Here is a 20,980-nt window from a genome sequence, read left to right on the forward strand (position 1 = left end):
ACCCCCGAAGTCTGTCCTGGGACTGGGTCTCTCTTCTCCCGCACCCTCAGACACAGGGGGCAAGGACCGAGCAGTCCGGGAAGCAGGATCCTACCTTGGGCCTCCGCCCACTGGGGACCGGGGTCTCGCCGCTGCTCACGCTCTCACGGTGGTTGAGGTGTGCAAAGGGCCGTGCGGCCCCCCAGGACTCCAGGTAGCGGGTCATGCGCACAGACGCCCGCATCTTCAGGGCCGCGTCCCCCTTGGGCTTGGGGAGGTGCTGGCTGGGCGGGGGCGGCTGCTGGCTCTGCAGGACACAGACACGGCCTGTCCCCTCCCCTTCCCTCTCAGCCCAGGAAGGGCCCCCGCGCCCATCCTGCTCCCCATGAAATGCCCCACTGCCTGGAGCACTGGCCGGGCTGGTGGAAAGAGAGAACGGCAGAAATGCTGCTGGGTCTGCAACCCCTCGGCTGCGGCCCAGTGCGCTCGTAGGCTGGGCTACGGGGGACCCGGCTGGGGGCCTGTCCTTCCCAGCTGACCAGGAAATTGGGGATCACACACAACTACGCACAGCCCCTCAGACACCTCTCCAGGGAAAGATTGGGCTCAAGTCCTAAGCTCCTGCCAACCCCGTGAGGCTCTGTGGGACCCGACACTGTCCCCCTTGGGGCTTGAGAGCCCATTGGCCTCTCCCCGTGGGGACATCTTGGGGAGACAGCGCCCAGAAAAGCTGCAAACGTCCTACCCAGCCCACCCACATGTGGCCAGCACATGTCCTTCCTGAAGGAGCAGCTGGAGGAAGAGGGGAACAGGCCGGGAACCCAGAGAACCAGAGCACCGGCCAAGCGAAAGTCCAGCCCCACCCCCTGGGCGGCTTTCCAGAGAGTTCCACTCGCGTGGCCCCTACACCACAGCAGGGACCATTGCTTGCCTTGTGCCTGCTGTGGCCGTGTCAGGGAGGGGGTGTTAGTGAGGCCCAACCTGCTCCCTGCCTCCCCCACCCCCTGGCCATATGAGCAACTGCAGGGGACCTTCCCCTGTTGGGGACGGCGGGCAGGACTGTAAATGGAGGAGAGAAGAGACAGCACCAAAGCCACAGGAGACGAGCTCGAACCATCTCCAAGTCCCCTACCCTCTGAAGGCGCCCGCCCTCCAGGAGTCCCTGTGCCCTCGGGTCTCTGCAAACAGCCATGAGGCCCGGCATCTAGGGCCGCAAACACTCTCCAAGCCACAGGCAGCAGCTTTCCTGGAAACTTCTAGCCTCCTTTCAGGAGAGAAACATGTCTAAACCCTGAGGTGCGCCTGTCTGCCTGGCCCACGGGACCCGCTGGAATGCAGCCTCTGTGAGAGTCCCGGGGTCCTGACACTGTGCCGTGCCCCACGGAGAGCCACCCACCCTGGAGTCACCTTATCCGTCTCCCCTTCACAGGTCGGCAGCTCCGCCCCCACAGCCCCCAGCCACTCAAGTTCAGGGTCTGTGCAGGAAATGTGCACTAAAGACCCATCAGCTCTGAGGGAAAAGGCGCCTGTTCCGAAGCAGGCCCCGGGAGGCCAGAGTTGGGGAAGGGCCACCGTGTCGACAACCCGGGCGCACGTGCGGGGGCCTCCATGTACACATGAGGGCGGGTCTCCAGACTGTGTCATCAGGTGAAGAGAGAAAGGTACCAGCCGGGCACAGGGCCCGCCACCCTCGGCTTTGTGAGGCCGGGTGAGTCTCTCCACTCCTCACACGGACATCGGCCTCTCTGTGGAAGTGAAACTCCCCCATACCGTGTCCTTCAGCAGGGAACGCAGCTGTAGACAAGGTCGTGAGGGAAACTGTCCACAACACCCCCTTTGGGCTTTGGAATTCTCAACTATGCGAATCCGTGACATTCAACTAAGATGGGGAAGGTAGGGTTGCTGGAAAAAATATAAGAAGCCCGGTGATATCCGACACAAAACACTCATGCTAGAAACGTCTTCGCTGTTGGTCAGAAATCGATTGCCCATGGGTCCTGCAGCGGCCTTGCCGAGCAGGTGGCCCTGCCAGCAAGGGCTCAGAGCCGTGCCGGCCACTGCCTTGCGGGCCTGGGGCTCTGCTTCTGCTGGTCACACGCTCTCGGAGCCCCTGCTCCATGGCCAGGCGCTACTCTAGGTGCAGGGATTACAGCCTAGAGAAGAGGCACCCCTGCCCTGAGCCTGCCCACGGGGAGCTCACACTGACCGTGAACAAGCAAAGAGGATAAACAAACAGAAGCATTCGTAAGGGAACGGAGAGTGCTGCAGGCAGAGCTGGCAGCAGTGACAAGGGTCCTGCGGTACGAAGAGCCGGGCAGCAGGGGGACAGTGGCTGGGGTGAAGGACCCTCAGGGGAAGGAAGGGCAGGGCCCAGAGCTGTGGGGTGCAGGGGGAGGGGCTGGATTATATTCCATGACTGTGGGGTGGGCACAGCCCCGAGATCCTCAGGAAAAGTTTCCCCAGATGCTAACTCAGCATCCACGGCCCCTGGCCGAGGAGTGGAGGCTCCTGGGCAGTTCCTATCCCTGAGGAACATCAGGGGGCCGGGGCGGCTCACAGGCTGGCCCTCCATGACCCCCAGAGATGGCAGTCGGACCAGCTCTGAGAACAGCCAGGGCCAGAGCGAGAGGGAGCTGGAAAGAGCCCTTCGTGGCCAACATTCTTGAGCGAGCCCCAAGGATGATTCACCCAGGCCGCCAGACGAGCTGGCCTCCCACGGCAGGAAAGCAGGGCTGTGTGGGCGCGGGGCAGGGCCAGGGCCCGCCAGCCTCGGAGCAGCCCAGCAGCTGCATCCCCCACGGGGTCGTGACGAAAGTAGGGCCACCGAGCAGGTGGAGGTGTCAGCCTGCCAGGCGACCACCCCCAGGGAGCAGAGCCCACAACACACCTCCGAGGCCCCTGCCCAGTGGTCCCCTGGCCATTGCCTCCTTGTCCTTTTTTGAGTCTTACCCAAAGCAAGTCTGACAAAAAGTGTCTTTTCAAAATGCGGGAAATGAGTGGTACCATCCAGGAAAATAAACTGTGTGACTATCATTTCTAGAATGTTCATGAGGCGCCCAGTTGTGGTGAGAGCCTGGCTGGCGCGAGCTCGGTCTCCTCTTGAGGTAGCACTACTGTTACTCCAATCTCACCAGGGCCCAGAGAAGCTGTGGCGCCCGGAACACACTCAGTGACAAGGAGCTCACTCCCACTACCACTCCAGGCGGGCCTCTTCCCTACCTCTCTACAGCCTGGAAGAGGAAAACCCTCCATCTGTGGACTCCCCAGCACATCCCAGGCTCCCGTCAGCCCCCCACTGCCCCTCGTACCCGGGGGTCGATGACCAGGTAGGTGCGAATGTTCATCTCCTTCAGGTAGGGGTCCCGCTGCTGCCCGTGCCCATCCTCCACCTCATACGCCTTGTCCAGGTGCTTCAGCGTCGCTTCTGTGATGTGCACCCGTCTGGGGGACCCCAGCCCCGAGTCAGAGCAGCAGAGCCTAGAGAAGGCCAGCACCCACCCGAGGGGTGCACAGCACACAGGGCCAAGCCAGCCGGAGCCCCGCCTCACTTCCCCGACGCGAGGTTATGGTGCCCCTCTCTGACCTCACCCTGACCAACCACTTACCTCCCCCTCCCCCAGCCCAGAGTCAGCCCATGGCCCCCACCCCCACCACTGTCCCACTGAGCCTCACCCAGGGACTCCAGCTGCCTCCATCCTGTTGGCCAGGGACACGTCATGGGACCACACGTCATACTGCCACTTGCGCAGCCCAATGACCCCACACAGCACGTTCCCCGAGTGTATGCCCACACGCATGCTGATGTCCACACCTGTGGCCTCTCGCACCTGCCTGGGGAGAGCAGTCCCATCACCCCATCCCACCCAGGACTGAGGAGAGACCCAGGCAAGCCAGGTGCACCCCCAAGCCTCAGCTTCCTCATCTGCAAAGTAGGTACAACGCATTCCCCTGGGAAGCAGAAGGGGTCTGTGATGGGAACGGGACCCTGCGCCCGCCCATGGTACCTACTTAATGGCCTCGCAGATGTCCAGCCCCATCTTCACGCAGTTCCGGGCATGGGTGGGCAGGGACACAGGCAGACCCGACACACAATAGTAGCAGTCGCCCAGGATCTTGATCCGCATACACTCGTTGGCCTACAGGGCAGGGCAAGCAGCAGCCTGGTCGGCACACAGCTACAACCTGGGGTCAGCGTGTGCTGGCCACCTCCCTGCACCCTTCAGGGAGAGCCATGCTCCTTCCTAGCCCGAGGCCCCTTCTGGGTGACCAGCCACCAGGAGCTGCTTCCAGGCCTGGGAAAAGCACTGGGGACAGGGAAGTCTCTAAGCAAACACCAGGGACTACAGTGAGTATTACTAAAGATGGACACCGGAGTGCCCCTTGGGGGAGTGCTGTCCTGGCTTCATTCAGTCTTGCAGTGTTGAAATGTGTACTGAGCACAGGGCCCTGCCCCAGGCACCAGCACACAGCAGTGAGCAAAACAGACAAAGCTCCCTACAACATGTGGCTCACACGCCAGTGGCAGTTAGATGCTAAACTAGATAAATAAAACCCAGAGATACCTGGTACTGATAAGTACTGAGGAGGCAAATGAAAGGCAGGAGGGGACAGGAAGCTCCAGGAGACCAGAGAAGGCCTCCCAGAAAAGGAGACATTTGGGAAAGACCCCAAGGAACTGAGGGAAGAAGCCACACCAGTATCTGAGGAAGAGTGTTCCAGGCAGATGAAAGGCGCAGCATGTGCAAAGGCCCCGTGGTCAGAAAGCTGTTTGAGACCCAACAAGCAGCCTGTGCAGCTAAAGTAGAGTAAGTAGAGGACATGAAGACCAGTGCCACAAGACAAGGGGAGAAACGGCCAAGTGACCAGGGATGTAGACTGGCAGGGTCTGGGGAGTGTGGAAAGAACAGAAAGATGGAACCAAACACTGAGGCTGGGGTCACATAGGAAAATGCCCCTGAGGGGAAGAGGGGCCCAGACAGGGGCCTCTGACGTTCCATCTGAGGTAGTACTGTGGCCACCAGGCCCTCTGGCAGCCCTTGGCAAAGGTGGCCACACATACCAAGGCTTGGGGATGGGGATTTAGGGACCCTGAAGAAGGGGCTCCATGCCAGCTCCAGGCCCGCTCCCAGCCACAGCCCTACCCCTCACAGAGGCCTGCCCGAAAGCCTCCCTCTCCCCATCCATACAAAGGGCCTGCCTCCTGCCCCCGCCACAGAGGGAAGGCTGTGACCAAGAGGGAAAGGGAGGGTCCCTGGACTTTGTGGCAGGGAAAGGGCCATGAGAGACTGGAAGCCAGGCGTGGCCCACATATGGCCCAGGTGTCATGAAGGAAGGAAGCTCCTGAAGGAAGGCTCCAGACCAGGCAGGCCCTCTGAGTCCCTCGGTCCACAGTACCTTGAGGGACAGTGCTCCAGGGCACTCCCAGCTAGGAATGATCTTCTGGAATTTGGTCACCCCCGTGTGAAGGCCACTCTGGTGAGGCCGTCCCTCCTAGAGCAGTCCCTCCTAGAACTAGCATCCCTCCTAGCTCCGGCTGTGAGAAAGTCTGCCGAGGGTGGGGCCCGAACTCGCTTCCCACCGAGGACCTGACCATTGATTCTGCACACATGGGGGCACGCAGGGGGTGCTTCGGAACTCACCCAGGTGTGGGCACAGGTGTCGGCTTTTACTCAGCACAGTCAAGGCCTTAAATCTTAACCCTCAGGTCATTACTTAGCGGCCACCGCTCAGCCGTCTGCATCTGAAGCTGGGCCAGGTGCTCCGCACGCCCCCCAGCCCCCTACACTCCTCTTCACAGCACAGCATACAGGCTGGGAACAACTGGAGGGCAGGCCCAAGCGCCCCCCCACCCCCTACAGAGCTCAAGACTGCCACGTGGCAGGTCTCAGGACCATGTGATAAGTTAACTGAGTGCGCACATGCCCGCACACGCACATGCGTGCGCACACACACACATGCACGCGACCCCTGCCCCTGCCTCCAACCCCACCCCCGGGCCCCGTGCCGTCCATGAAGACAAACCATGAGATCAGCCCAGCCCAGCCCGTCTCCAGACCTCTCCCTGCTCAGCTGGACCCGGGAGCCCACCTCACCCAGTGGCCTCCCCTCCTCAGCACCTGCCATGTTCCCCAGCATCCTCAGATCAAGTTCTCCTCTCCTCAGCCCTAAGTTCTTGCATGTCTACCCCCGACACCTGGCTCCCCTCATATTCCACCCAGTCATGCTGGGCCGCGTCCATGCCAAGGGCCCCAGAGACTTCTTTCTCCTCCAGCCTGTGGCACTCACTCTTCCCTCTGCCCAGAACTGCTCCTTTCCCTCTCAGCATCTCCCTTCAGGCATCTCAAACTTGAATGTGCGTGTGGTCCACCCAAGGTCTTGTCAGAAGGCAAAGCCCTGCACAGCCCTCCCCAGCTCCCTGCCAAACCCGGCTTTTGCTGCCCTTGGGCAGTGAGACGGAGCAACTCCTCCTCCAGGCAGCCTTCCTGAGCGCCCCCACCCCCACCAGCGCCTGAGCCCCTATGCATGTCCCCACGCATCCCACCAGTCTCCGAACTGGCCTCACTCGCTGGGGACAGAGTTCAGGCTGCCGCGGCCACCACATGACCTCACTTCCACCGTGGGCCGCTTAAAAGCAGTTGCTGACCTCTGAAGCTTGGCCTGGGCCTTCACACACCCATCGCAGCACAGCCCTGGGCACGTGCCACTCCCAGGGACCAGGCGCCGGCACGAAGGCCTATGGGCTCACCTTGGCGATCTGGTCAAACTTGCCGAAGAGCTCGTTCAGCACCACCACCAGCTCTTTGGGGGAGCAGTCGCTGGCCAGCCGCGTGAAGCCCACGATGTCGGCATAAAGGATGCTGGGGGAGGGTCGGGGGGGCACAGAGGGTCAGTGCCAGGCCCCGGGGAGCCCCTGAGCACCTGCCTGACCCCAATCGCCCCAGCCACCCCTCAGCCTCCAGATGGATGGGAGAAAAGCTCCAGGCCATAAGGATAAAGGAACGTTCCAGAAGCTTGGTATCAAGGCAAAAGGCAGCAACCCAGAATTGTAAGGCCGTTGAGAACCGCCAGTCCCAGGCCCCCCATCACTGTGGACCGCCGGACAATGGTGCCTCAGAAGGTCCTTTTCCCTCCTCACATCTTCAGAACTCAACCCCATGGCAAGACGCAACTCCAAGCTCCCCTGAGCTGGGCTCCACACCTGACACTCCCCTGCAAGGACTCCCATCCCACAGATGAGCAAACCGAGGCCTGGTTGGAGCCTGATGGAAACCAGAGCCGCAGTGTGCGCCAAGTCTCCCAGCTCCTGAGTCCGTGAGCTCAGAGCAAGCAGCTCACAGCACCTGCTCCTCCGGGTCCCTGAGGCTGGGGCCTTCCAGTAAGGGGCCATAGCCCCTTCGATTCACCCAGGACTGGAGACATCACCTCTTTCGAGGGGACCTGGGCCCCCTTGAGAATCACCCAAAAGGACCCCTTTTTTCCCCAAAGTCATACTTAGGCACAGAGTTTTGCCGTTTTAGGGGGCTACTGGAAGCTCCAATCCGACTGATACCAATCTGATCTGACCCCACCGCCCCAGGGCCAGGCGCCCCCGGGGGACCCCGCGCGCAGGCCCAGCCGGCCACTCACCTGACATTCTGGTGCCGCTTGACGTACAGGCTGTGGAAGTTGTTGTCGGGCACATAGCGGCGGTCTCCACGCTCCTTGAGCCGCTCGATGATGGCGAGCTTCATGCCCATGGAGATGTGGGCCGGCAGCACTGACAGCAGCAGGTTCTCCTGGGCCCCATGCGGACAGGCAGGGGGACATCAGGCCACAAGCTCAGCGATCCAGTGGCCTCCATCTGCCCTCTGGTCCTGCCCATCCTGCCCACGGCCCCCTCCATCTCAGCAGGCCTGTGTCCTGCCCCTGAGCCAGCCTCCCACGTCCCCAGCGGCGAGGTCAGCCCGGGGGGGGCCACCCTGCGCCCCCCTCCATCTCAGCCGGCCTGCGTCCTGCCCCTGAGCCAGCCTCCCACGTCCCCAGCGGCGAAGTCAGCCCGGGGGGGCCACCCTGCGCCCCAGGCACACGCTGTTCCGCGAAGGTCTGAGGTGCAGAAAGAGAGGACCCTGGACGTGGGGCTGGGCAGGGCTGGGCAGGACCAGGCTCCAGGGGGAGGCAGGGCCCACACCTGCTGACGTTTCTCGATCCGCAGCTTCCGACGGATCTGGATGCACTTCACGGTGTAGGTGAAGAGCTCTCGGGAGGCGTCCTGCATCTGGTGCTTGTGGAAGGCGCCCGTGAGGTTCCCACACAGGAAAATGACAGCATTGGCCACCAGCTGGGGGTGAGCCAAGGGCGAGTTCAGCACTCAGCCTGGCCGAAGCCCCATCCCAATTCTCCGACCTCCCACACGCTCAGGCCGGCACCCTCGGCAGCAGGCAGGGAAACGGGAGCCTGGATGGGCGCTGGTCCCCTAGAGTCACTGTGACTCTAAGATCAGGTCTCAGGCCCTTCTCTGCAGCTGGAGAGTCAGGGCCCCAGAGACCAGGGAAGCAGAAGCCCATCATCCCATAGAGCCCAAGTGGGGCCTTGAGGACCATCACAGAAGGCAGGGTACCCGATGAGTGCCCAGAGTTCTGGGTTCTGCTTTCTCAGTCACTCAATGCAGAGACAAGACAGAGCACCCAGGGATAACCCCAGCCCTGTCAGAACGTGGTTCTGCTGGTGAGAATGGCCTTCCCAGCAGCACACTGGACTCGGGGAGGAGGGCCAGAGCTCCTGGAGCACCGCAGGCCAGCGAAGAAAGGCTGCGGGGCACATCCCTGCCTGGGGGGCTGGCTTCCCTAGCCCACTGGAGGGCCCTGAATTCTCAGGACTAACTCAGCCACACCCATCTCTGCATCCTCAGGCCCAGACCAGACCTGCGGCTGCCCCGCCCCCAGATCCCCCGTGCACACCTCACCTGCCGTACCACCCAGTCGCTGGGCTTCGTGAAGGCCCCCATCAGAACTCCGAGCACCAGGAGGTGGGAGATGCTGGAGACTCCCCCTGCCACGATGGCCCCCCGCATACTGAAGGGCAGCAGCGTGTACACCACGAAGACGATGAACAGGAAAAAGGGCACCTGGGGGCAGGGCAGCAGGGAGGCTCGGGAACCGGCCACGCTGCCCCCACGCCAAGACACAGTCCCAGACAGAGCGGATGTCGGGGGCCCCCACAGCCTCTCAACTTCTGGGGACGGGCTCTGAATCCTGATCCCTCTGCCCCCAGGGTGGCCCCTGCCTTTCCCATGTGAGGAGGGACAGTGAAACACACACAAAGGAAGAAGAAAAAACCAAACTCCGCATCTGAGTCAGACCCAGCCGACATGACCCATCCTTTCCTATGTGCTGATTTACAATCTGAAGCCAAGGCCAGGCGTCCCCAGGACCGAAACTCCAGGACTGAGACTCCAGGCTACGGTGATCCGAGGAGTTCCCGCCCCACGCCCAGCGCTGGGGATCTCCCTGCGCAGGCGTGGTGAAGATCCCCCTGCGCAAGCGTGGTGAGTACCCGAAGGCTAGGACTGCCCACTGGCCTCTGGTAGCGCAGCCCCGCCCACCACCCCCAGTCTGCCCGGCTTCCCTGGGCCTCGGCCCACCAGAGGGTGCCACCATGGGTGATAGTGACCAGCCAGGCCACTGGGACTCAAGCTGGTTAAGAACGGGCTCTCTTTTTCAGCTGGGGTGGACCGGCTGGTGGCCAGGCAGCCTGGGGTCTTGGCAGCATCCGTGCCCGACCTGGGATGGCCTGCCGGGAATGACAGGACACAGAGGAAAGCACAGCAGAGGGCCATCAGGACCCGGCCATCCTGCCAGAGCGCCAGAACTGGCCCCTGAGCCTTTCCTGGCATATGGGCCAATTCGGGCCTTTTTGCCTGAGTTGGAGTTGTGTCACTTCCAGCCAAATGAGCGTCCCCGCACAGTGCTCAAGCCAGGCACTCACAGGGACGCTCTCCCCAGGTCCTCCAGCTCCTCAGCGCAGGGAGCTGAGCGGACAAGATCAGCCCAGGGCCCTCCCTCTGTTGCAGAACCACGGCCCATAGGCGGAGGTAGGCCCCAGGCCAGTACACCCGAAGCAAGCCTTGTCTCCAAAAGAGACCTGAGGTCCAGCGAGGGCAGGAACTGCCGGTGCACAGCTGGCTGGGGACATCCAGCCCCTCGGGGTTGCCAGGGTCCCCCACCCTGTTACCTGCGCCCAGGTCGGGGCATCCTTCATCCACGAGTCCAACACCAGCGTGTAGCCCAGCATCATGAGGCAGACCCAGATGACCAGCGCCAGGGTCCTGAGCCACCGCCGGACAAGGCATTCCATATACACCAGCACGTAGAGAGTCACAAACAAGGCAAGCGTGAAGAATGCCATCCCCAGGAAAGCCTGGTGTCCAGAGGGGTCCTGGGCAGGGCACACATACACAGAAATGCCACAGCTTTCCTCCGGTGAGATGCACTGTCCCCTCCAGGAAGCCTGCCAGGCTCGACTGTCCAGCCTGCCCCACACAATGTCACCTGTGTTCTCCCCGACATGGCTGATGTTGATGCTCCGTCTGAGCACCAAGCTTGGCCTTCACTTCAGGGAAGGCTGCCTCCGCCACCACCCTCCCCAAGTCACCGTGCAGCCCTAAGATCCTACGCGGCCCAGCCCTGCGATGCTACCTCGCCCCATGCCCTCTCCATCAGGCCTCCTCTGCTCGCAGGGTGCTCTGTGTGTGCCTGCAGGGGCCCAGCCCAGGAGCTCATGGGGACAGCCCGCTAGAGGAGAGGCCACTGCTCCCGCCTGTTACAGGATGGATGGAACTGTAGGAGCGGGCGCTAACCCGAGGCGCCCCACAAGGGGACGAGCTGGAGTAACGGTACAGAGGTGTGACGCTGGTAGGTGGTGAACAGGAAAGGCGATTCACCGCTGAGACAGCAGGGCCCCCCCCTGTACCCTGAAGCTCCGTGGGCACAGAGGCTGATCTGGGGGCCAGCACACAGTAGGTACTCAGGAACCATTTGCTGAACACAGAAACCAATGTCCTGTGGTTTATAGGCACACAGATCCAGACAGCAAGGACAGAGCCCCTACTGAGTGCTGGCCACCCCCTACACACCCGGGAGTCTCAGCGGTCTTCTTCTAGAACTCTGCTGTTCCACAGAGGAGTACTAGCCACATGTGCCTATTCAAGATTAACTTTATATTAATTCAAAACCCAGTCCCTCAGTCATACTAGCCATGTTTCCAGCACTTGGCAGCCCCGTATGGGCAGTGGCCATGGTGGGACGAGGCTGAGGTCACGGGGGACGTCAGTGGCTTCTGCCTGGACAGCAGGCTTAGGAAGGCCCCCAGGGACCACAGTGGGGCTCTAGGAGGAAGGGCACTGGGAAGTGGGAGCCATCCTTGCCCTAAGTCTTCAGCAGAATCGAAATTCCTTCTGGAGAAGAGGGCCGTTACCTGGGCCAAATTAACATAATCTCTCAAACCACCCCAGAGTTTATAATTAAATTAAATTAAATTAAATTGAGCGACCTGCCTCCCGCGGCCCAGCTATGCTCCAGGACACCTGCCAGAGGCAGACATCAGGCTGCGAGAAGTCCACCATGACCTCCCAAAGGTCTCACAAGCACAGAGCAGTGGAGCCGAGCGCCCAGCCCCCACCGGTCGCCTCACTCACCCCGCAGACGAAGGTGATGACAATGAGGGCAATACAGGCAGTGACAGCCACCAGCAGGAACGTGAGCAGCAGTGGCCCGTGCTGGCTGGTGAGCCGGTACTTCTCGTACAGCGCCGTCTGGTCCGGGCCCTCTCCGCCCTCATTGAGGAAATAGCGCCCCTTGGCCGGCATCATCCCCCGAGCAGAGCCCAAGGCCCGGGAATCGTCCTCCTGGTGATACCGGTGGGCCTAGGTCTCTGGGCTCTGGGAGCCTGGCCGGCGGGGCTGGGGAGGGGTCCCCTGGGCCTGCAGCCCCATGGGCAGCGTGGGGCCCACGCCACTCCCCTGCCAGGCCTGCTCACAGAACCACCAGCCTCTTCCTCTGCATCCGGGCTGGGCTGACCAGATGCGTGGGGTCCTCAGCTCTGTGGAGACACAAAATAGATGAGGGTGTGACCTGGACAGGCCGAGTCAGGGAAGGAGGGGCAGCAGGGGAGAACAGAGCCAATGCCTCACAGCCCCTGGGTCCCGCCTCACAGCCCCTGAGTCCCGCCTCCCAACCTGAACCCAAACTTAGCTTTTAGGTTCTACTTGAAATTTTGCCTGCAAAGCTCATCCCGTATTTCCTAGGACTACACAGTCCCCGGCAGTGGCCACTAGCCACACGTGACGGTGCAAAGTTACAAAGTTACATTTAACTACATTAGAAAATGAAGTTAAAAATTCAGACCAGCAGTCCTATTCATTTCAAGGACTCAAGAGCCACACTCAGCTCACGGCGCTCATATCGGGCAGCAAAGACAGAGAGCATTTCTATCATCTGGAACCTTTTACGGGACAGCACTGTTCTAGAAGTTAGATGGTGCTGCTTTCACATGGACTTCTCCAATCTATTCCAGGGAAACTGTGTGTGGCGTGAGGCAGGGATCAGCCTTCATGCCTTTCTTCCACATGGGTCTCTAACTACCCCCTCGGCTTTCAGTGAAGCCACCCTTCCTTCCTCAAGAAGTTCGGGGAAGCCACCTCTGTGGTAAGTCAGGGGACCGTGCACATGGGGTCTGTTTGCAGGCCTTCTCCTGTTCTGGCAGTCTTCGTGCAAAGGTCATGCTCGCTCGGTGACTGGGGCTTTCTGGTGAGTTTTGCGCCTCAGACCCTGCCCCCATGCCTGCAACACCCAGAGCAACCCTCTTGCATTTGTGTTACATTATGCTTCCTCATAAGACTGCATTTTTCACATGCATTTTTAAAATTTCCACTGACAAGAATGGAGGAAGTTTGCAAGCGCCCCCATAGCGACGGAACCGGAACCTCAGAGTGGGAAGCACAGCAAATTGTGGGTGACAAGCTGGGCGCGGACAGTGCCCAGCCACAGGCACAGTCCTCTCTCCCCAGCACCGTTCATTCATCTGCTCATTCATTTATTCCAAAAAGGCCTGTCGCCATGCCTGTGCTCCAGGCTAGCGCTCTCTCCCCCACAGAGCTCCCCGTCCCCACAGACAGAAAGGTACCGGAAAGCACATGCAGTAATGAGGTCTGGGGGCAGGAGTCCAGGCCCCCAACACCCTCCAGGCTGCCTCGGAGCCTGGAACTGGGACAGGGCAGGTGGCAGAGGGCAGGGAGGCCTTAAGAGGTGGAAAGGCTCCGGGCCACCATGATGGGCATGAATGGTTACCAGCAAAAGCTGCAAAGGAAAGGCAGTACGGAACCCTCAGACGCTGAAGAACAGGGCACCCAGAGTCCCTGAGTCTGAGTGAGGCCCCCCAGTGAGTGCCCACCTCAGATCCACGAGCCACTTCAGGCACAGATCTCTCTGGAAGCTCCCCTTCCACAAATTCCAGGAAGAAATTGGGAAGACCCCACATTTGCGGGTGATGGGGAAATGCCATTTGCTGGAGGTCCCAGGGCCTTCTGCTGGCTCCAGGCTCCAGGCCCCAGGCAGGTGAACACAGCCTTGGCACCTGTTGAAGGCGGCCAACCCCGCGGGGCTGGGGCCCAGGGCCACTCCAGCACCCAAAGCCTGGACAAGCTACAGACCTGGTTTGCACTTGACACACCAACTTATCAATGCCAGAGGCTAATTTAAAAATGTGAGGCGTGCAGCCCCCTCGTTTGCAGCCTCGGACTCTGAACTAAACCATCTTGATTCCACTCGAGGCATGGAAGCACATATGCCCAGCCCAGTGTTGTAGGGTTCACAAAACGAGACACAGTCCCTGTCCTGATAAGCCCCCGGCAGAAATGCTGGGGCAGAAATATTGTCATGCCAGGTGACCCCCAACACACACACACACAACCCCTCTCATCCTCAGAACAGACGCTTTACAGATGCAGAGCTGAGCCCAGAGAGGTCGCATGGCTCGCCTAAGATAACACAGCCAGGGGCTGCTTGGGAGAAGCACTGGGATTTACACCCAGGTCCACCAGCTCCCGAACCCGGGCTCCTGGCCCTGCCTCGCGGTCTCACTGAACTGAGAGAGGCTTCCCCAGTGATGTTCCAGGGACAGGACCACTTGCCACAAGGATACACAGCACTGCCTGGCCCTCTGGCCTGCTGCCAAACTCTGGTGTGCCAGGACCAGACTGCCAGGCCAAGAAACCCCAAACACCAGGGTCCGGGACAACACCTACACCCGCCAAGGGCTCTTTCCCCCAGGCGAAGCCCACAGACCAGAGCCAGGGGCAGCCAGGACAGCCTAGAATTGACCTACCCTTCCAGGTGCACAAGGCCCGGCTGAGGCAGGCGTGGAAAGAGAAGGAGCAGTGGAAGGTTCCGGGGGCCCATGAGAACCCAGGCCTGGTAAACAGTGCTCTCAGGGATCTAATTAGGCCACTTCCTGGGCAACGGCAGGCGGGAGAGAGTGGGGACAATAGACAGCCCTGGGCACGGGGACCTTGGCCTATGCAGGGACATGGTCCCGCTCCTGGGACAGCAGAGCAGGGCAGGGCCGGGGGCTGGGAGGGAAGACGCGTTTATCACTCCTGGAGAGGTGGTCTGCGAGCTCACTGGCGGCATCTCCACAGGTCAGCGGCTCCCTAGCAGCAGCCTCCCACCCCAAAAGCAGACACAGAGGCCCCCCCTTGCCAGGGAAGGCTTCGAGGCCTCTCCATCCAGTCACTGGTTCTTCAGTTGGTCACTGACACCGCTGGCCACTGGGAGGGCTGGGATTCGGGGCAGGCAGCAGAGGGCAGGGAGGCCATCGATGAGAGCCCGGGATGAGGGAACTCCTTCGCTCCGTGTCCAACTCACGACCCAGAAGCCTCAGCTTGCCCACCTCGGTGACGGGGAGCTCACCACCTCTCAGGGCAGTCTTCTCCATGAGCGGGCAACGCCTTCTGGCTCTAAGTCCCGCCTCAGGCCTTCTGGCTCTAAGTCCCGCCTCCCTGTGGGTCCCTCACCCCCTCCCCACTGTTTCTGTCTGAAGTCCCAAGACACCAATGGCAGACAGATGCACTTGGGATAGTCGAGGCCCCTTCATCTGGAGGAAGGGGAGCCCAGGGGTCACTCACTGTCCCTCACACCTCGCGATCAGTCTGGTGGGGGAGCAGGGCAAGCACCCCCATTTTACAGTGGAGGAGAAACCCCCAGGGTCCAAATGGGAAGGGGACGTTATTTCTACTTCTGCTGCTACTGTCACTCCCACTGTCAGTCCCCTGGGTCTGGGGCCACGTGACCCAGACTGGCTCATCACCATTGGCACTCTCAAGCCCCAGTGACTGGTTTAGGGACAGTCATGTGACCAAAATCCTTTCCGTGAGAACCCTCTTTGGGACAGTATCTCGGGAAAGAGATACTGTCTTTGGCTGGTAACCTCCAGCTTCAGGGAGACACTCGAAGGCACCATAAGAGCCCACAAAGCATGAGCCACCATGGGAAAGGAAATTAGACAGAGACAGAGGCTTGAAAATACTCTTTAAATGCTGAAACCGCCCCCACCCCACCCAATGCCTGGATCCAGCTCTGCCTGAAGCTCAAGCAACCTCCAAATGATTTCATCCCACCGAACAATTATGCCTCTTTGGGCTGAAGTCAGTGTGAGTTCCTGTCACTTGCAACCAAGAGTGCCAAGGTCCATGTTGCCCCAGTTCAATGTATCTGGGAAGCCCGAATTGAGGGTCCAGGGGCTAGGGACAGAGTCCCACTTGGCTCAGAAGTGAGAGTGTGTCCCTCCAACGAGGCTGGTCCTGGCTAAGAACTCCTGGAAGGGGGCTGGGCCAAGGAGGGGAACTCCCCTCACTCTGTCACCTTGTCCCAAACACAGGACCTGGGGCAGCAGGAGGCTGGGGCAAGGAGACTCCCCATATCTCCAGTGGCCTCCAGAGATTCCCCGCTACAGGAGGAATTTGGGGCATGCTCAGGTAGAAATGGAGGCAGGGGGTCAGCCTCGTTCCCCAAAGCACTCCTGGGGGGCTCTGTACCCCTGAAGCCTCGTGTCTCATGCCAGCCTGAGGTGGACGATGCCATAAACAGAATCTAGTGAGTGCTTGCCGCGTGCCCAGCACTGTGGGCTCTAACCCCACACATCTACCCTACAGGGGAAGGACAGCTGCTTTTCCCTTTTATGGGTGTGGGAACCCAGAGGTTCAGTCATTTTCCTGAGGTCACACAGCTAGCAAAAGAGAGCTAGGATGTGGACACACGTCACCACCTCTTGTCCTACTCAACGCCCTCATGGTGCTGACATCTGCAGAGCCCAGAACTTCTCAGAATGCCTACCCCCGCTATCCTCCCCTCTCAAGGCCTAGGACAGAGGGTGGGAGGCAAAGTGGATTCCGTCAAGGTACCTCCCTCTGCCTCCCAGGAGGAAGATCAGACCGCCATGTCAGGAAGCCTTCTCTGAACCAGCAAGATCCAGAAGCACCACTTCCTCCAGGAGGCCCTCTGCACTACACACACACACCCTTTTCCCCCTTCCCTGCAATTGAGGCAGGACTGTGGTCTCCTTGACAGACACTGACCGGCGGGGTCTCGGTTCCTCAACCAAAGAGCTGCTGGAAATATGGAGCTGGGACCTCAAATTATGAGTGCAGGACCAGGCCCTTGGGGTGCTCAGGAAATCCTTCCCTAGAACCGGCTGATCCAATGGCACCCCAGGGCTACGGCCCCCCTTGGAGGGTTCTAGACCACCCCCAGCTTTCACAGACATAGACAGGGGACCCACTTCCTCACCTAAGCGGTGCCGGCAGGAATCCCAGCCTGGCTTCCTCTGGCCCAGCCCAGCAGGCCCCAGAGCTGCACAGGGCCTGGGGCCCTGGTACCTCAAAAAGAGGAAGTGGGGGCTTTGGGGTGTGTAGGAGGGGCAGGCAGTCCCGAGGAGAGGCCCCACCCCGGCCCCTGGGGCCTAGTCCCTGCCCCCAAATCCGCCTGGGGACCATGCTGCTGGGACCCAGCACCCACGTGGTCTCTCGGCCTACTGGGCTGGCCCAGCACTCGGCTCCCTCCACGGGGTGGGTCACGGGCTGATTGCTACTGGCTAGGGAGGTCTCAGGCTAAGACATCTCCTTCAGGAGACCCGCAGTTTTGTTTTGTGAAGGAAAGCCTGAGTCTGCTCTGCTCAGCCTGGTCCTGGCCCAAAGGAGCACCCATGAAACCTGGTGAGGACTGAGCGATTTCAGCCTAAATGCCCCGCACGCCAACACCAGCCTCTCCAGCCCCCAGCGCCCTCGGGCCTCTCCACCGCTCTCCTCATGCAAGGTCTGACCTCCGTCCCCACGCCAGGCTCTCCCCACCCAGGGAGTCCTGCCCGCGCACTCCTATCTAGGGTCCCACGTGTCCGACATCCCAGCACCTGCCACGGCAAACTGCTGGGGGGGGGGGGGATCTGTGTCTGTGTCCTGCCGCTGGTCCCTGCAATTGCTTGTGGAACAGACGGAAGGATAGAGAGATGGGCAGGACAGATGGACACACAGAGGTGCTGACCAGCTGGAATCCTGGACCAGGCAGGAAAGGCAGTGGAAAGCAAGCTAGACAGCTCTGGGAGGAGGAGGGAGAGAGAGCCAGGGCAGAAGGAGGCGACAACGTGGGAAAACGGGAAGCACTCGGGGCAGCACACCTTCTTCTCCTCGGAGCCTGCCTGCCGGGTGGGAGGAGGTGCGGGTTCAAACCCCGGCTCTGCTCCCCAGGCCGCGAGTCCCAGGCGCTTACACTCCGGGCCTCAGTTCTCCTCACCGGCAAGCAGCGGGTGCTGATACCCAAGTTGCGGGACGAGTGAGGTGCAGGTCATGATGGCCATGGTTCTGGGACGAAAGAGCAGACGAGCCCAGAGAGGAGGCTTGGTTTCCAGAGCTCAGGAAGCCTAACCATGGGGCCCAAACGGGAGAGACAGAAGCACGAAGCAGGCAGGGCCCCCCCCAGAACCCTCTACTTCATCTCGTACCTCCTGGTGACAGCCCACAAGGGGCGAAGGTCAAAGTCCCCTAATGACGCGAGCTCCCCAGCCAGCCCCGCACCCCGTCATGCTCTCGCAGGAGCCCAGGCTGACTCTGTGCCAGCTCCTGGGGACCAGAGACTGCCCATCAGTCTCGGGGTCCAGCAACTGCGGTCCAGTCCCAGCTCTGCCACCAACCTGCTCGATAACCCTGGGCAGATCCGGTGCCCCATGTGGGCCTTGGGTTTTCCTCCTGCCAAGGAACGGCTCTGTCAGACCTCTGAGGCCTGCGCTGGGCTGGGCTGGGCTGGGCGTGGTGAATCATAAAATGAGAACAAACTGAAGGGGACAGCCTGGGTGTTGTCACCTGGCCCCCTCCAGGGCTACTTCTAAGAGTGGGGAAGGGATTATTCTCTGTACCTGACATCCCCCCTCCCATGTCTCTGGATTCTGTCTTAGCCCAGTCTGTCCCTCCTTTAAAATACAAATACCTCCTTTACCTCTCACCTCCACGGCTCAGCTGCCAGGGATAGTAAACCCGCTTCTTGGTCTCGTGTGCCAGTTCTAATGATGGTTAGTGACTGCCTGGGGAAAATTCATTCATTCATTCATTCATAAATTCATTCATCTTGAGAGAGATCCATGCCTCCATTCCTTTAATGACAGCGCTCTAGCACCTTCTACGTGCTGGGCACTAGGCCAGATTCCAAGAAGAAACTATGCTCCAGGCGCAAGGTCCCAGAAGGCAGAGGCCTCCGCGCCCCCTCTGCTGGGTGTCTGCACACAGTAGGTGTCCAGGGAACGGTGCTTATTACCTAATTAACTGGCTCTTGCCTGAAATTCCACCATTAGAGATTCATTCCTTTAGCACTCCTCTCACGACGTTCCCCCTTTAAAATGAAAACACTTTCATGCCCACATTCAACACATTTCTGATCTCTCTCCCCTTGGTAAGGAAGGACAGAAAGGGGCAGTCTAGCTAGCCTTCAGGATGTCCCGCCCAGGATGGCAGGACAGTGGTCTTTTCACTGACTTCATGCTTTGCCCATGGCCCCAGCCAGTAGGTCCAAAGGTGAGGAGGCATGCATGGGGTTGGGAGGCAGGCGAAGAGACCCATTTCACACACCCACAGGCAGACATATCCCAGAGTAACCACTGAACTGGAGGGAGGAAGAAGGATGTAACTACTCTGTTAACGGTCTGTTTAAAGAAGCAGCAAAACCCAGAGGAAAGAGAGCAAGCTGGATTCATCATTTATACCAAGATAAGAGAGCAAGAAACCATGAAAGCATTCTCCTATGATGCTGCAGCGGCCAAGCACAAAAACTAAGAACCACAACGAAAGGACTGATCAACTGAACTACATCTTAAAAAATCTACTACTTAGTAAAAATTATTAGGAACAAAATCAAAAGATAAAAAAATACGAAATCAGGGAAATATCTGCAACTCTCATCGTAAGGAGCTAATCTCCCCCATATGTAAAAAGCTCCCACAGATCAAAAAGAAAGAGACCAATAACCCAAGAGAAAGATGGGAGAAGGGTTATGGACAGAAAGTGCACAGAAAGGCATTGAGAATGGCTCTTTAAAAGAAGCAGACTTCACCCATAATAAGAGAAATACAAATTAAAACTACTACAGAAAATCATCTTTACCCCTCTGATTGGCAAAAATCAAAGTATTTATAGAGCATTTACAGGTGGCGGCAAACCAGGAGCTCACACTTAGCCTTGGCAGGGGTATAGTAACCTCTGGAGGGAGGACAAGTTAGTCAGATGTAACAAAATCACTCATACACAAACCTTTGATGTAGCAAATCTTCGAGTAATTTATCTTACCCAGGCTTTCACATATGTAAAATGACACATGTACAAGGTTACCCATTGCAGCATTACTTAAAATAGCAAAAGAAGACAATGTAGCTACCCATCAGAGGCTTGTGAAAAAAATCACAATAGACCCATACTATGGAATAGAAGGCAGTGGTCAAAAAGGGTGCAGCGGGTTGAACTCTGCTGGTCCGGGGTATTGTGTCAAAAATCCACATGGCAACAGTAATGGCGGGCACAGGCAATGCCTGAACCGAGACGCGGTCTAGCCAAAACTGCTTTGACTGAGTGAACGAATCTTCAGTTTGTTTCTATTGCCATAATGTAGCTGGGGCAAATAAAATGTTCTTAATTGGGGCTCAGTCAGTTGAGCACCTGACTCTTGATTTTGGCTCAGGTCATGAGGTCAGGGTGGTGGGATGGAGCCCCGAGTCGGGCTCTACACTCAGGGCAGGGTTTGCTTCTCCCTCCCCCTCTGCTCCTCCCCCCTGAGTGTGCACACTTTTCGCTCTAAAACAAATAAATAAATAATTTTTTAAAAAAGATTTCCTTCTTTGGCAGAGAGACAGCAAGCGAGGGAACCCAAGCAGGGGGAGTGGGAGAGGGAGAAGCAGGCTCCCCGCTGAGCGCGGAGCCCAATGTGGGGCTCAATTCCAGGACCCTGGAATCAGGACCTGAGCCGAAGGCAGACAGATGCTTAACAACTGAGCCACCCAGATGCCCCAATAAAATCTTTAAAAAGTTTTAGTACAAAATGTGAGATCTATCCCATATCTACTGCCTATAGGTAATAATACTGTATTACATATTTCAAATTCTTCCTATAAGGACAGACCTTATGTAAAAGGTTCCTATCACACTGATCATAATAATAAAGAGGGCAGGAGGAAATTTTTGGAGATGAGGGATAGATAGGTTTATGGCATAGACTGTGATGATGGTTTCATAAGTGAATACTTATCTCCAACCCATCAAGTTGTATAAATTAAATATGCACAGCCTTTTGTATACCTCAACGAAGTGGTTTTGAAAATAAGCTAGGGGCGCCTGGGGGCTCAGTTGGTTAAGGATCTACCCTCAGCTCAGGTCTGGATCTCAGGGTCCTGGGATCAAACCCGGTGTAGAGCTGTGCGCTGAGCTTAGAGCTTCTCTCTT

The 20,980-nt window shown here is 58.9% G+C and overlaps 1 protein-coding gene across 22 annotated transcripts in view; it reads right to left on the minus strand.

The window, feature by feature from the left end:
• The window catches only part of ADCY7 (adenylate cyclase 7), a 54,201-nt gene that overhangs the window by 13,169 nt on the left and 20,052 nt on the right, over positions 1–20,980 (minus strand). For 18 of the 22 annotated variants that reach the window (XM_082711283.1, XM_082711272.1, XM_082711271.1 and 15 more), the window contains exons 2-11: positions 11,651–12,054; positions 10,189–10,392; positions 8,921–9,082; positions 8,147–8,296; positions 7,606–7,754; positions 6,725–6,836; positions 3,988–4,115; positions 3,652–3,810; positions 3,288–3,420; positions 95–286 (exon numbers count right to left, since the gene is read on the minus strand). In XM_082711283.1, the coding sequence (XP_082567409.1) occupies positions 95–286; positions 3,288–3,420; positions 3,652–3,810; positions 3,988–4,115; positions 6,725–6,836; positions 7,606–7,754; positions 8,147–8,296; positions 8,921–9,082; positions 10,189–10,392; positions 11,651–11,824 (1,563 nt within the window). In that variant the 5' untranslated portion in view covers positions 11,825–12,054. Of the gene's footprint in view, positions 1–94; positions 287–3,287; positions 3,421–3,651; positions 3,811–3,987; positions 4,116–6,724; positions 6,837–7,605; positions 7,755–8,146; positions 8,297–8,920; positions 9,083–10,188; positions 10,393–11,650; positions 12,055–16,796; positions 17,009–20,980 lie in introns of those variants that run through there. The other 4 variants (XM_082711280.1, XM_082711276.1, XM_082711290.1 and 1 more) reach the window with 3 other exon arrangements.

Source organism: Mustela nivalis (genome assembly GCF_964662115.1).
Source record: "Mustela nivalis genome assembly, chromosome: 18".
Taxonomy (NCBI): domain Eukaryota; kingdom Metazoa; phylum Chordata; class Mammalia; order Carnivora; family Mustelidae; genus Mustela; species Mustela nivalis.